The sequence below is a fragment of the Doryrhamphus excisus genome, chromosome 1, assembly GCF_030265055.1.
Source record: "Doryrhamphus excisus isolate RoL2022-K1 chromosome 1, RoL_Dexc_1.0, whole genome shotgun sequence".
In the NCBI taxonomy this organism is placed as follows: Eukaryota; Metazoa; Chordata; class Actinopteri; order Syngnathiformes; family Syngnathidae; genus Doryrhamphus; species Doryrhamphus excisus.
The window spans coordinates 40,082,315-40,099,079 of NC_080466.1; the positions used below are offsets into that span (position 1 = coordinate 40,082,315).

At 44.2% G+C, this 16,765-nt stretch overlaps 1 protein-coding gene across 1 annotated transcript; it reads left to right on the forward strand.

Annotated features, from left to right (window-relative positions):
• Positions 1–136: 136 nt before the first annotated feature.
• camk1a (calcium/calmodulin-dependent protein kinase Ia) lies at positions 137–16,420 on the forward strand. Its single transcript, XM_058065577.1, has 12 exons — positions 137–337; positions 2,578–2,696; positions 8,331–8,462; positions 9,060–9,134; positions 10,692–10,830; positions 10,907–11,033; positions 11,239–11,314; positions 12,333–12,445; positions 12,515–12,593; positions 12,717–12,804; positions 13,721–13,883; positions 14,056–16,420. Exons 2-12 carry the CDS (start codon positions 2,611–2,613, stop codon positions 14,157–14,159), a joined length of 1,182 nt encoding a protein of 393 aa, XP_057921560.1. The 5' UTR covers positions 137–337; positions 2,578–2,610; the 3' UTR covers positions 14,160–16,420.
• Positions 16,421–16,765: the final 345 nt, after the last annotated feature.

Genomic DNA, 16,765 nt, shown 5'->3' on the forward strand with positions numbered 1-16,765 from the left:
CTAAAATACCGAGTGAGCCTCTACACGGTAAACGCATGCTAACTAGAAATGGTGTCAAGTTATGGATTTTATTCATATTTATATGCTCAATTTCAGCACACTCGCCCTCCCGTTTGTCCACCTTGCGTGGTATTATCACCACGACGTGTCAGAAGCGCAGAAAGCGAGTTCTTGCTGCACCGTGCGTCCGAGGGGGAGACGCTCGTGCGCTCGTCTTGACGTCAGGAGGAGCACGAGCCGAGCGGCGCTGCGCACAAGCCCGGCCAGCAGCAGCAGCAGCAGCGCATCACTGCCGGAGGCAAAGGAGCGCACATCCCGGGCACAGATCGCCATTTCGGTAGGTCTCTTTTCGCCTCTACGTGTTCGACGTCCGTGCCCCGAGAACCTCTAAAAGCCGTACGGTGTCCATGCATGAGGATTTGAAAGATGCAGTCTTGCTTTGCGTGCCACCTCCTTGAGTGGTGCAATACACCCACAGTGCATTTGCACACCCCCCCCCCCCCTCCCTTGCATGCTCACAAGCACTATTTCTTTTTAATTTGCACGTGCATTTTTCCTGAATATTTTGTTTAAATGAAGAAAATTCATTTTCACATGCAACAGTATTCAAGCATCTTGCCAATGAGCCAAGGTTTCCCAGCCATCATCTCCTTTACTGAACCCGCATGGGTTTTTTTTTTTTTTTTGCCTTCCTTTTTTGTGACTGGCCCTGCTGCACTGTTTGCCCTACTTCCAAGCTGTTATTTCTGGCCCCTTTTTGTTGTCAGCACAAAAAAAGAGTCAGTGGTGCTACACTTATAAGGCACAGTTTTTGGCAACAGAATAGTTTTGGATACAATGGATTTGGAATGGCAAATACATTGCTTTTCTTTTATGGTGAAGACTAAAGTGAAGGCAGCAAGAAGTATAGCAAATTATTGTCATTAAATGAAAAATATTCATTCATTCATTTTCTACCGCTTATCCTCACGAGCTGAGCCTATCCCAGCTGGTCGGCAGCCAATCACAGGGCACATATAGACAAACAACCATTCACACTCACATTCATACCTATGGACAATTTGGAGTCGCTAATTAACCTAGCATGTTTTTGAAATGTGGGAGGAAACCGGAGTACCCGGAGAAAACCCACGCATGCATGGGGAGAACATGCAAACTCCACACAGAGATAGCCGAGGGTGGGATTGAACTCGGGTCTCCTAGCTGTGAGGTCTGCGCGCTAACCACTCGACCACCGCTGTGCAGCCCAAATGAAAAATATATGAAATAATATTATTAGAAATGATTTTCTTTGCAATGATATCAAATCAAGGTGTGGTAGTCAGCATAAGAGGCTTTAATTCCTAAATGTTTTCCTTAAACTTCTTAAATTACATCATTATTGTTTTACTTTAAATCCACTGCTGTGGTATAAAAGCAAATGTCAGTCAAAATACCGTATTTTCTGGACTATAAGTCGCCCCAGAGTATAAGTCGCACTAGGCCAAAAATGCATAATTAGGTAAAAAAAAATACATAAGTCACACTGGAGTATAAGTCACATTTTTTGCGGGTAATTTATTTTACAAACTACTTAACCAAAACAGACATTATGTCATCTTGGAAGGCAAGTTCTAACATGAAAAAACAATAAAACAATAGAGAACAGATTTACTATAGGTGTAAGATATGCTAACACAATGGTTATTTAGCTAAACAAAAAATAAACTGGTGTCCAGTGTTTATGTAACATAAACATTTTTTTCATTTATAAGTCACTCTGGAGTATAAGTCACAGGAACAGCCAACCTATGAAAAAAAGTGTGACTTATAGTTCGGAAAATACGGTACTTCCACATGTACCAAGATGTATCTGTGAGCCTGTACTTCTTAAAAAAAAACACACATTAGTGCTGACTTTTGATCCACTACAGTGTTAAACCCCATAGAGATGTTTGTGTTGGCGTTGTCTTGTCTGTCAAACATGAGCTGCACTAATGAAGCATTAATCACATCAGGCAAAGCGTAATGGATCTATTTTTATGGACGGCACAGGCAGGAAATACTCTGCGGTCCAAATAGAAAGCCGGTCGTTTAGTACACACGTCGGCAATCACAATATTGTATCTTCTCAAGGGACAAAACTACGGAAATGGAATTGGGCTGGTTGGATACTGGGGCAAGGCACTCATCAGATATTTAGACAGTAATGTGTTGACTGCTAAGTTGTACACTGTCTACTCTAGAGCATACACAAGTTTAATTTCTAGTACAGTCGCTTGGGAAGATATACTGTAAAACAGGGGTGGGCAAATTTTTGACTCACGGCCCGAAATGATTTCACAAAATTGACGGGGTGGGGGTATAAATTTTACAAATATAATACCTAAATCATCAAAAGGTTGGCTCAAGCCATGATGCCAGGTTGTATGTTTGAAAAGAACAGACGGGCCGTATTTAAACACTTGGCGGACCGGATGTGGCCCCCGGACCGTAGTTTGCCCACCCCTGCTGTAAGACAAAGTCAGTAAAAAGGCATTTTTTGGGGTAAGAATGAAGAGAATAGTGACTGGTGTGTGTTTTCTTGTCACCTGGCAGCCGTAGCGTGGCGAATCCAGTCAGCGCAGTAGGATGCCTCTTGGAGAGGATGGCAACGGATGGAAAAAGAAGACGTCCGACATTAAGGAATATTATGACTTCAAAGAAGTGCTGGGAACGTAAGTTGGAAGTCACAGAGTCATAATATAAGACACAATCTGCCAGCCAATCACAGGGCACATATAGACAAACAACCATTCACACTCACATTCATACCTATGGACAATTTGGAGTCGCCAATTAACCTAGCATATTTTTGGAATGTGGGAGGAAACCGGAGTACCCGGAAAAACCCACGCATGCACAGGGAGAACATGCAAACTCCACATACAGATGGCCGAGGGTGGAATTGAACCCTGGTCTCCTCGCTGTGAGGTCTGTGCGCTAACCACTAGACCGCCGTGCCACCCTAGTTAGTATATTGTTCAATGTAAAAACATGTTGAAGAAGTGGTTCCAGAACAGACGCATGCACGGGGAGAGATGAAAAATCCACACAGAGATGGACATTGTTGGAATTGAACTCGGGTCTCCTAGCTGTGAGGCCTGTGTGCTAACCACTCGACCACCGTGCAGCCCGTAATGAGAATGAGTTTCATTTTGTAAAAATAACCGGAAGTGCGTTGCTCACTTCGGCTAGCTTAAATTTTGCCGAATTTATCCCAACGGTCGGTATTTGGACAAATAAATGGCACATTCGGGATCTAAAGGGCCACTTTGTCGCCTGATTAAAAAAGAATCTCAATAAAGTTATGTATTTAAAGAGTGAAATCAACTTCAGCTTGTCGATTTCGGCTCGAGTAGGAGCGCAATGCATTGTGGGTTATAATGTAGTACACTGCAGTGTAAAAGCTTTGCATACTGTCTAATGGATTGGGTATGCAGTACAGAGTGCGGATAGTACAGGCATGGAAGTACGTAGTAGTTAGCATGCGGATTCGAACACAGCCATATTGTCTTCCCTGTCGAGAGTGGCAGAGGTCAGAGTGAATGTGCGGATGAAAAGCTCCTTACCGGCTGACACACACACGGAGGCTTACAGAGGAGCTTCTACAGCGTGAAGTTAATTGATTTATGCTGAAATATTATATTGCATTCCCAGCTAATCCTCACAGTTGTATTGCTGTGTCAGGCAGATGGAGCAGATGGGACAGGAAGACATATCGTTAGTGTGGACGCAGCATATTCCTTCGTGCTCGGGTCTCACCATGTCTCGCTATTTGCAACACCATGCAGTTTTGTTTTTTTACGTTGGCATGCAAATAATCATTGAATCATTCCATGAGGAGATGATATAAGTGCACTTCGGTCCAGGAGAAGCTCTCATAGATCTATTCCCAACTTCAGCTTATGTCCAATGGTTCAATGTCACCCATTCAGATATTTTGCAGGAGGATAGAAACAGGAGAAGAAATGTGGGGTACCATGACCTCTACATTGGAGAGACCAAGCAACCTTTATATAAACGTATGGGAGATAGACGAGTAGTTCCTTTGGCCCAATTGCGTCCGTAAAAGAAAGGACGTTCCGTTGAGGACAACAATGTCCAACTTTGGTTGACATGGCTGCTGAGCCGATCGCATGGATCAGTAAGTGGTGGACCGTGGTCCGAGTCCAGATTTCCAGATGTGGATTTTTCAGGCAGGGCCTGGCTGGGTCTAACCAGCTGGGTCTAACCCCCAGACCTGGCTCCAGGGTAAGGCCTCAGTGTCCCACATGCAGGTGAGTTGTGGGCTCTCATTTGCCTTCTGAATCAGTTTTGGGGGACTCTACTAGGAGCATATAGTCCCGGATAACATCGTTCCTCGGATCACTCCGGCACTCAAACCCCTTGGGTGGTGATTCACGGAGGAGCGTTAAAGAAACGCATTGACCAATTTAACCATCAAAGTGATAGACGCTATTAAAAACGACTGGTCTGGACCTCGGTTTGGGGAAATGGTCTGCATCTGGTCCTACCCCTGACCTAGCGTCTGCTTACAACAACATCCTGACATCCACCCCTGGAAGAGGAGCCATTAATGTTAAGTTTTCCCACCGGGACATTCGCTCACCAGCCACACCACAACAACAACCCCATTGTGACACCCCCTCCACCAGAAACATAAACAGGGACACTCCACAGTCAAGAAGCCTTCTGGATCAAAGGATCAAAGTTGCCTCCTTCCATCCTTGGTGGAGAAGTGAAGTTCTCCACATATAGCACAGCATAAATAAAGCACAAGCCAGTTTGGAGCCACGGCCCAATACACCGATGATGTTTGATGCTAAGAACAAGTTAGCCTTAAGTAAACCTCATCCATGCAAGATAACAGGTGACTCTCTCCATCTCTGTCTGTTATGAAGCAAACCCCCCCCCCCCCCCCCGCAGAGGGGCCCGCCCCCATGCGACGTCTCCAAGGAGGAATGAGCTAGTGGATGTTTAATTACACGTGTCTCACAGCAACAGTACACGCGTGCCACTGTGCACGGCTCCCAGCGGCGAGTGTCACTTGACAAATATTAGCCTAATTGATGGTACACTTGCTAATAATCACTTGCTGTCACCTTTTTTGTTGCTCTACCAAGCGCAAAAAAAGGACTGTCAATTGTCAATTCAACTGTCCTAATGTGAGTCTTCCATGAAGCAGAAAATAGTCTGCTAGCTAGCATGCAAGCAAACAAAAATATTATTTTCTTTGATTTTTAAAAAGCTTTTGTTTGACAAATTTAGTCATAACAAAAGCTTTTCTCTTGCCCCAGAATGTAAATGGTAGAGTCCTGTACGTCTTACATTTTCCGCCATGAACCAGAAAGTAACATGCTAGCTAACATGTGACCAAACAAACAAAATTATACTTTTGCGTAATTTTGTTCAACTTTTGTGACTTTTGTGAGAAGATTGTTCTTCTTTTGCTGTTTGAGTCCCAACAAAAGTATTTCCCTTGTCCAAGAATGTAAATGGTAGAGTCCTGTAAGTCTTACATTATCTGCAACGAGTTAGCTAGCAACTGGCATGTGACCAAACAAACAAAAATATACTTTTCCATGATTTTTTGTCAACTTCTTTTTTCGCCTCATTTGAGTCACAATGAAAGCCTTTTGCTTGTCCCAGAATGTAAATGGTAGAGTCCTGTACGTTTTACATTTTCCGCCATGAACCAGAAAGTAACATGCTAGCTAACATGTGACCAAACAAAATTATACTTTTCAGTAATTTTGTTCAACTTTTGTGACAAAAGTTTTCTTCTTTTGCTGTTTGAGTCCCAACAAAGGTATTTCTCTTGTCCAAGAATGTAAATGGTAGAGTCCTGTAAGTCTTACATTATCCGCTACGAATCAGCTAGCAGCTAGCATGTGACCAAACAAACAAAAATATACTTTTCCATGATTTTTTTGGTCAACTTTTGTTCAATGAATTTTCTTTTTTCGCCTCATTTGAGTCACAATGAAAGTCTTTTGCTTGTCCCAGAATGTAAATGGTAGAGTCCTGTACGTTTTACATTTTCCGCCATGAACCAGAAAGTAACATGCTAGCTAACATGTGACCAAACAAAATTATACTTTTCAGTAATTTTGTTCAACTTTTGTGACAAGATTTTTCTTCTTTTGCTGTTTGAGTCTCAATAAAAGTATTTCCCTTGTCCAAGAATGTAAATGGTAGAGTCCTGTAAGTCTTACATTATCCGCTACGAGTCAGCTAGCAACTAGCATGTGACCAAACAAACAAAAATATACTTTTCCATGATTTTTTTTGTCAACTTTTGTTCAATTAATTTTCTTTTTTCGCCTCATTTGAGTCACAATGAAAGTCTTTTGCTTGTCCCAGAATGTAAATGGTAGAGTCCTGTACGTTTTACATTTTCCGCCGTGAACCAGAAAGTAACATGCTAGCTAACATGTGACCAAACAAAATTATACTTTTCAGTAATTTTGTTCAACTTTTGTGACAAGATTGTTCTTCTTTTGCTGTTTGAGTCCCAACAAAAGTATTTCCCTTGTCCACGAATGTAAATGGTAGAGTCCTGTAAGTCTTACATTATCCGCTACGAGTCAGCTAGCAACTAGCATGTGACCAAACAAACAAAAATATACTTTTCCATGATTTTTTTGTCAACTTTTGTTCAATGAAATTTCTTTTTTCGCCTCATTTGAGTCACAATGAAAGTCTTTTGCTTGTCCCAGAATGTAAATGGTAGAGCCATAGATCCTAGCTAGCTAAATTTATTTTGTAACAGGTAAAGTCTACTTTTGATGTTTAGGTCACAATGGTGGTGTTCCCCCATTACTGCAGAATGGTAGAGTCCAGGATCTTAACGTCATTCCCCAGGAACCAAGAATTAGCATGCTAGCTAGCATGCAAACAAACAAAAATATTGTGTTCTGTGAATTAATTTTCTTTAAGCATAAGAGTCTGCTAGCTTACATGCTAACAAAAAAAACGACAAACTAGAATATTTGCAATTTGTTCCGCTTTGTCCATTGACATATATGTATTTGGCAGATCCAGGCTAGCTAGTTGAGATGGAAAAACAATTATTTGGAGGAAGATGGTGCATTAGCACACTTTACGGACACATTTGTCAACTCCTGGCATGACCATGACATTGGTGTGGAGGAACTCCATTCAACACCTATGGGATGAAATAGACGGTGAACCTCTGACCTCACACGTGTTCTTCCGGATGAACGGGCAACCGCTGTTACTGCAAAGTGAGCGAACCACCACCGTGAGACGTTCAGGTACCCCCAGCGGGCCGCTTTGCTTGTCTTTCAGCGTCCCTGCGGTTTGCTGCCCGTGTTCACGGCCTCCTCCTGCGCTCCACAATCCATCATGCAGTCTTTTGGCTACATTTGCTTGATATATTATTCAAAGGCGTAAAGATGCCGCTCCTGGAAAATGTTTTCCTGCGCGTGCAAGATCTTTTCACGACCACCACCCAAAACATCTCAGTAATGTAACCGCTTTGAATTATTCATCCAGTCACCGCCATGCATGCAAAAAGTACATGCAGGTGTTTATCAGTAAACAATCAATGGCCTCCAAATGGGCTTTTATCTAATTCACCGCAGGGTGTCTTGTCACTGCATATGTCATGTCTTTGTACGGACGCTGTGATTACAGTCGAGTAGCTTGGAATTAATCCATGTGTTCGATTCCACCTTGAGATTGGACTTTTGTGACAATAAGGATTTTTATTAGCTTTTAAAGCTTTGGCTATTGCGCCGATTGTCACCAAAAGCTGCCTAACTGATCAACCGGCTATCTGTATGCCGATTTTGGAGATTATTTGGGTTATGAAGGTTTTTTCGTGTCATTGAACTCTGACCTCGACATTATGCTTGCACGGATTCCGGAGGATTCTGAACTCAACCCATAAGGGGCGCCACAAACATTAATTCATTCATTTTCTACCGCTTTTCCTCACGAGGGTCGCGGGGGTGCTGGAGCCTATCCCAGCTGTCTTCAGGCAAGAGGCGGGGTACACCCTGGACTGGTGGCCAGCCAATCACAGGGCACATATAGACAAACAACCATTCACACTCACATTCATACCTATATTTACAATTTGGAGTCGGCAATTAACCTAGCATGTTTTTGGAATGTGGGAAGAAACCCACGCATGCCCGGGGAGAACATGCAAACTCCACACAGAGATGGCCGAGGGTGGCATTGAACCCTGGTGTCCTAGCTGTGAGGTCTGCGCGCTAACCACTCGACCGCCGTGCCGCCCGCGCCACAAACATCACCGTTTCAATGTATGTCCTCCCCAGGGGCGCCTTCTCTGAGGTGCTGCTCGCCGAGGAGAAGAGAACCCAGAGGCTAGTGGCCATCAAGTGCATCCCAAAGAAAGCTCTGGAAGGCAAAGAGAACAATGTGGAGAACGAGATCGCCGTACTACACAGGTGAGTTGGGCCAAAGCCGCCGTCGTTGTTGTTGTTGTTGTTGGCGGCGCACGCATTGTGGCGCGTGCACGGCTTATCCACATGCAGATTATACGCCGGGGGTCAACAGAACAGGCCACCCGATTCACGGTGTCAGTAGAAACACTCGGATTGTGCACCGGAAATGTCAGGAGTAAAGAAGATAGACCTATTTTTAGTGTCCCTGTTGCCAGGGCAACAGCACACAGAGGCGGAGATGGTGTGGAGTTCCCTGCAGCAGTGTATTGAAGAGAAGGAGACATAAGGGGAAAAGAGAGGAGTGGGGGGCGGTTATGGACTCGGATCTGCAGTCACTATTAAGCAAATAAAAGAGCATTAAATGGGATGAGTCAAGAAAGGAAAAAAAAAAAACACAATGTGGGACAAGATGCTCATCCTGTAAAATCCTCCATCATCTGCCACGGTGTTAAAGTGACAGAGATGCTCTGTTGGATGCTTCACGCTGCATATTTTACACTGGAAATCTATTCCGAGCAGCGCGCTTACTTCCCCGTACAAGTCATTCCAATGACATCTGGGAAAAAAAAAAAACATACTCACATTGTGATTCCTCCACAGAATCAAGCACCCTAACATCGTCTCGCTGGAGGACATCTTTGAAAGCACATCTCATCTGTACCTCGTCATGCAGCTGTGAGTTGTGCTTTACGTTCCTCGCTGGATAAAGTTGTGTTCTTGTTGTTGTAAAAACGACGCTACGCTCTCACGTCACATGCACAGCACACGCTGTTTATAGTCCAAATGAAATATTCAAACTGTTCATCTGCGGCTGCAGGGTTTTTTTTGAAACGGAACGAGTAGCTGAGCCTAGCGGAGATCAATGCATGGTTATGTTGACTAATATGTCACTCGATGATACATCATGATTAGCAACGATGCTGCCCTTCAATATCTCAGCTAGTACTGATGTTCAAGGGGTTCCTCGAGGCTCTGTTCTCCAGCCACTACTTTAACACGTCATGGATACCAACCAGTCACGCTTTCACGGTAAGCGGGCATGGTTGAAACAGAAAGGTTAAAAACAAATGTAACTGAAGGGGCTCAAGTACAGAGCCCTGAGGAGCTTCGCTTGCCAGTTTTCGTAGACGTTAAAACCGTCTGCATGCTTTGTGGAGGAAGGTCCTCACTTGTTGTACACAACACAGCCAAAAAACAGAGCCTTGAAGAACTCTAGAACTCTAGAACACAGCATTGGGGAACAAAAATGACAAGCAGGGTGTTCCTCCCGGTTCTGTTCTGGAACCACTTCTTCAACATGTTTTTGCATTGAACAATATACTAACTAGGCCTCACAGCTAGGAGACCTGGGTTCAATTCCACCCTCGGCCATCTCTGTGTGGAGTTTGCATGTTCTTCCCGTGTATGCGTGGGTTTTCCGGGTACTCCGGTTTCCTCCCACATTCCAAAAACATGCTAGGTTAATTGGCGACTCCAAATTGTCCATAGGTATGAATGGTGGTTTGTCTATATGTGCCCAGTGATTGGCTGGTTGTACTAACTAAAGCCAATGCATGTAGCCTTTTAACCCATCCTGCTGTACATGCTACTGCAAATGGAGTTCTTCAAGGTTCTATTCTCGTGCCATGTGTGTTCAGAGTTTTGAGGAACAAAAATGAACAAAAATTCTATCTTTTAGCCACTTATGTTGTGGCTCAAACAAATGTGAACATTCACACCAACAAAAGCCGGCGTTTGTAGCTATACCTCTCTACATGCTACTGTGAAGTAAGAGTTCCTCATCAAGGGCCTGTTCTAGAACCGCTTCTTCACACACAATTTTAGTGGCTCAACGACAGAACCTTGAGGAAGTCCACTTCACACATCTACAACTTCCAAACATCCAAACAATGATTGAAAAATGCTGTGAATGGAGCCCTGAGGTACAAAAATCACAATGGGAGTCCCTCAAAGCTGTTAGCTCTCAAGCTAACTTCTTGAGACGTTTGTTTACAAGCCAAACACAAACGTCAGATTACTGTTACGTGACAGAAACTGAAGAGAAGTGTTCCTCAAAGTTCTGTCCTTCAGACACTTCTTTAACACAAGTTTAATTTGAATACATGTGGCTCGAGAGCAGAGCCTTGAGGAACGCCGTCAACGCCAACTGTTAAGACTCCTTTGATCCCAGCAGGTAGTTAAAAGTACACAAAGTAACACTGAAGCTGTTTTTCTGTTGCCTTCACTGGGCAGTGTATCAGGCGGCGAGCTGTTCGACAGGATTGTGGAGAAGGGCTTCTACACGGAGAGAGACGCCAGCCAGCTCATCCGCCAGATCTTGGACGCAGTCAAATATCTCCACGATATGGGGATTGTGCACAGAGACTTGAAGGTAGCAAGAAACGAGGAATCGGCGCTGTCTACGTTTTTTTATACGGCGTCCTGTAACTGCTGTGTTTTTTTCCTAGCCGGAGAATTTGCTGTATTACAGCATGGACGAAGACTCCAAGATCATGATCAGTGATTTCGGCTTGTCCAAGATCGAAGGAGCCGGCAGCGTCATGTCCACGGCTTGCGGTACTCCTGGATACGTGGGTGAGGTATTCATTTTCCGGGTGAGCCGCCCTCTCTTTTGTATGTACGCTCAGCTGACATTCTCTCGTACACTTTATCTCGTGAGAGGCTCTCTTATCCACTACTGAGTCAAGTACAAGTGCTCTACGAGTACTCTCGACTTTGTTAACGTGACCTAGCAGATCAACACGGGTCAAGATGACGAGTTTTTGTGTGTACTCCACAGCTCCGGAGGTCCTCGCCCAGAAACCGTATAGCAAAGCCGTGGATTGCTGGTCCATAGGAGTCATTTCGTATATTCTGTGAGTTTGGATTTGTATTCAACATTGGACAGGATCCAATACAAAACTGTTATAAATAAGTTTAAATATAAGTTTGATTCATAAGTCGGCTTGATGTATCATTTGAGTATCTTTTGCCGAATCAGCACACACCCTTAGGGGCCTGACGAGCACATTAGTTGACAAACATGGCCGCTATCAAGCAAAATGTCTTGCCCATAAGTCATTGGCCATTGTGTTTTATTTACATCTGTATTACATGTCTTCCAATGCAGCACAATCCCTAGGGGGCGCCAAATGTCATTTTTATAAACTGGGATTTTTTTTTGACATATTCTCATTACGGGCGGCACGGCGGTCGAGTGGTTAGCATGCATACCTCACAGCTAGGAGACCAGGGACCAAAAACATGCTAGGTTAATTAGCGACTCCAAATTGTCCATAGGTATGAATGTGAGTGTGAATGGTTGTTGGTCTATATGTGCCCTGTAATTGGCTGGCCACCAGTCCAGGGTGTACCCCGCCTCTCGCCCGAAGACAGCTGGGATAGGCTCCAGCACCCCCGCGACCCTTGTGAGGAAAAGCGTCAGAAAATGAATGAATGAATGAATGAATTCTCATTATGGGCGGCATGGCACTCGAGTGGTGAGCACGCAGACCTCACAGCTAGGAGACCAGGGTTCAATTCCACCCTCGGCCATGTCTGTGTGGAGTTTGCATGTTCTCCCCGTGCATGCGTGGGTTTTCTCCGGGTACTCCGGTTTCCTCCCACATTCCAAAAACATGCTAGGTTAATTGGCGACTCCAAAATTGTGCATAGGTATGAATGTGAGTGTGAATGGTTGTTTGTCTATATGTGCCTTGTGATTGGCTGGCCACCAGTCCAGGGTGTACCCCGCCTCTCGGCCAAAGACAGCTGGGATAGGCTCCAGCACCCCCGCGACCCTGATGAGGAAAAGCGGTAGAAAATTAATGAATGAGAATATTCATTCTCATGAATGAGATAATGAAAATATTCATTCTCATTACACCCTTTCAGATTGTGTGGCTATCCTCCGTTTTACGACGAGAACGACGCCAAGCTGTTTGAGCAGATCCTGAAGGCGGAGTACGAATTTGACTCTCCCTACTGGGATGACATCTCCGACTCAGGTATGCCTTAAGTAAATAACCCCAAACAAAATGCAATCTGTTGACATGAACGCAACTTTCATTTGTTAGCCAAAGACTTCATCTGCCACATGATGGAGAAGGATCCTCTGAAAAGATACACGTGTGAGCAGGCACTGCAGCATCCATGGTAGGCATGCTTTCTCTTGCAGTACCACAAGTACACACACAAGTACTGGGACACACGTCATACCTGTGGGTACAAGTCTTGCTAGTGTATTGCGGATTCATCCACTGTGTGTCACTCTCTCAGGATCTGTGGGGACACGGCTCTGGACAAGAACATCCACGAATCCGTCAGCGCTCAAATCAAGAAGAACTTTGCCAAAAGCAAATGGAAGGTTGGTGAAATGGCCATTCATTTTCAGTGGGTGGAAAAATATGAAATTCCACTGAACGTGGAATAGGGGCTGCACGGCGGATGAGTGGTTAGTGCGCAGGCCTCACAGCTAGGAGACCCGAGTTCAATTCCACCCTCGGCCATCTCTGTGTGGAGTTTGCATGTTCTCCCCGTGCATGCGTGGGTTTTCTGCGGGTACTTCGGTTTCCTCCCACATTCCAAAAACATGCTAGGTTAATTAGCGACTCCAAATTGTCCATAGGTATGAATGTGAGTGTGAATGGTTGTTTGTCTATATGTGCCCTGTGATTGGCTGGCCACCAGTCCAGGGTGTACCCCGCCTCTCCGACCCAGCAAGTATCATTGCCTGTCTGAGAAAAGTCTATTTATAGTTAGCTACTTTGCGGATTACACTTCTTGCGGGAACCTACCACCCAACCATCACATTGTAACGTGAAACTACACACTCCAACTACACACCTGACGAGGGAGTACCGGTGCACTTCAGAATTTGCCTGTCATGTAAGCTAGCAAGTGATAGCAGTCCTGATGATTGGACACAACATAGTTTGTATATATTAATACATAATACCGGGCTGCACGGCGGACAAGTGGTTAGCACACAGGCCTCACAGCTAGGAGACCGGAGTTCAATAATTCCACCCTCGAGTTTGCATGTTCTCCCCGTGCATTCGTGGGTTTTTCTCCGGGTACTCCTATTTACTCCCACATTCCAAAAACATGCTAGGTTAATTAGCGACTCCAAATTGTCCATAGGTATGAATGTGAGTGTGAATGGTTGTTTGTCTATATGTGCCCTGTGATTGGCTGGCCACCAGTTCCAGGATGTACCCTGCCACCTTGATAAAAATGGTGCCGAACTTACCGTGCATTCTGTTTTTGTTGACCCACGGCAGCAAGCATTCAACGCCACGGCGGTGGTGCGCCACATGCGTAGGTTGCAGCTGGGGACCAGCGTGGAGGGACCCAGTCAGATCACTCCCACCAGCCCCTGCCATGGACTTCTGCTGCCTGAAGAGGAGGAGGATGAGGAGTTAGGGAACGGCGAGGAAGAGCGCTGTGAGTTAGCTTTTTCTTGCTAGAATAATACGACTTTTGTTGTGTTCAGGGACCGTCATTAACATTAACATAACAACGCTATATTAAACATCACTAAACGTGAGCCAGGATCAGCAAACAAGGGAGTGTGTGGGGTGGGGGCACTAACCTGGCGAGCGTGTCGTGTCCACAGTGTCCCACTACAGCGACGGGCGGCGTGGAAGCGCCGACGGCAGCACGGACCGGGACAGCCTGAGGAGCTGCACCTACTGCTGCAGGCCGGCCAGTCGCATCTGAGCACAACCTCACTTTCCTCTTTTTATCATCCGAACGATTCATTCCTAAACGATGACATTAGGAGTCCCCGCGGAGCATCCAGAGCCCGTCCGCCCAGTCTGGCTCGGAAATGGCTCAGATCCATGCGAACCTTAATAGTTCTGTACTCGGGGCTCAGACTGGGTCGGCGTTGAGTGGTTCTGACCTGCAGTGTCTCTGCATGCTGGGGAAAGGAAGTGAAAACATACGGAGTCTATTTTTCCTTCTTTATTTTATGGTTGTTTTGTTGACAATCGAGGCCCAGACTGAGATCTGACACAACGTTTGGCCCGGGATCTCAGCGTGGGCGCTCGGCCTGCCCCGTGGCGTGCAACCTCTATCGTGGAAGTCGGTCTCCTGTTTGCATGACCTGGTGAAAAATATGTTTACATGAATGATGCTCATTTTAGTATACACACACCATGAAGATGATGATTATTGTTCTTCTTATGACTACTCTGTTGTATTGACGATGTACTGCTGTCATTTTTGAGCTATATAATGTGAAGTGAGTAACACCAAAAAAAAAAACAAAAAACAAACAACAGCACAGTGGACGTATTGTTTGACATTTCTCTCAAAAATCCTATTTTTTGTGTGTGTTTTTGTGCACTCCATCGACAAAAGTATTGGGACAGAATGCCACGTGGAAAATCAGACGAAAAAAATCAGCAGTTTGCAGCTATAAGAGCTTCCACTATTCTGGCGTGTCCCTATAATTTTGTCCGTTTTGTTTTCATCTAAATACCCAGGCATAAAAAATATATACAGTAATCCCTCGTTTATCGCGGTTAAATGCTAAGTGAATTTTCACTGAGTACGACTCAATGTTCATTGCGGCATTGGCATTAAAAAAAACTTCTAACTATGCTTTTTAACATTAGAGCCCTCTTGACATGAAATAACACCCCTATAGTCAACTTTACACTTTTATTACCCAGTATAGTAGATATAATCAGGGAAAATTAGACATATTAGACGTAAATAAGATAACAAACTTATCATTGTACTCCAATTGCGGCTTTAAATAAATAAGTAAATAATCTATTTGAGACGGGAATAAAACTGCTGTTTCCGGGGGACCCAGTGCCAAATCACGTCGGATGTTCCTAGCTGAGTTTTAGCTTGTCATATTGTTATCGGATTATTATTGTGTGAGATTAATTTAAATTTACGATTAACTAGCTGCTCTGGTGATTACCTCACATTTTAGCAACACATAGTGGCCAATTGCTGTGTATTTTAGTTCACTGAGTCATTTTCATGCTAAAAAATACTTAATTTAGGCCATGAATGTGTAATTTTCTGAACTACTAAAAGGCCATAGTTCGCCACAAAACAGCGATCATTTATGAAGTTATTATTTTTGGAAAAAAAAAATGGATATCGTGAGAAAGTGATATTCAAACCGCAGTAAAGCGAGGGACAACTGTATACCAGCAACAAAGAAATTAGGAAAAAAAGGGAAACATCTAATTGTTCTCATTGTGCATGCTAGCCTTGGAAGTCGCTTCTCATATCCCCCCCCAAGCTCCTTTCACACAGCCTTCCCGCCTATTTTTCCTTGAGGTGGTTCTATAAGAACGCCACTGGCACGGAATAAGGAGACAAAGCTGACCCGGCAACGTGTTTGGAGGTAGTATCATAGCCGTAAAAGAGGCGGGACGGCGTCTGTGTCTGTGTTAAAGGCACACAGTTGCTCCACTGTTACGGCTTTTTAATTTCGCGGGAATTCTGTGTGAAAGAGGCTGCAGGAACTTCAGTCACACCACCACGATGCTAAGCCGCTTCCATCCATTTCAAATACGACCCAAATCTCCAAACACAGTAGAGTCCAGGAAAGCAATCACTATGTATTTCTGCAAAATATGCAAACTTGTGTGTGAAGGGCTTCATCGTCATGTCAAATAGCCATCACTTTGATACACTATGACGACCATGATGATGATGATGATGACACTCTACATACGTTTACTTGCACCATCAAGCTTCATTTCACCCATCACCTCACCTCACCTCCAAATGCATCGATTTCAATCACTTGTATAAATATATAGAAATATATACAGTATATATAAATATAAGTATATATTGTATATCCTTTTTTGTAAAGCTGTTTTGAGCTACAAACGTATGGATGCAATGCATCACGGCTTACTGAGCAAGATGTAAGACAAATACAATGATTTGTACCCACGGAAAGCAGGAAATGAAATAAATCTTCCCTGTCTATGCATTGTCTGTGCGCATCGTGTCGCTTGTGTTGCACGGCAAACGTGCACGTGTTGAAGATACCTTTCACAATAAAATATCAGCAAAATATGCGCCTAAGGACATAATACCGGACAACTACACTGCATCATATTGAGAGATGTTTTTCATATTTTCTAATTGTGGCCAGAGGGGATAGCTGTGACGTCAAAGATGTACTACACTACGTCATAGAAAGTTATTTTTAGGAGGGCCTGCACTGCCCTCTAATGGCCAACTACGAAACAACAGGTTCACTCATACACTGTACTGTACATACACAATAATAGGTACATGTTTTAACGGTTCCTTTTTTGTCAAGCTGCATAATCTGCCTA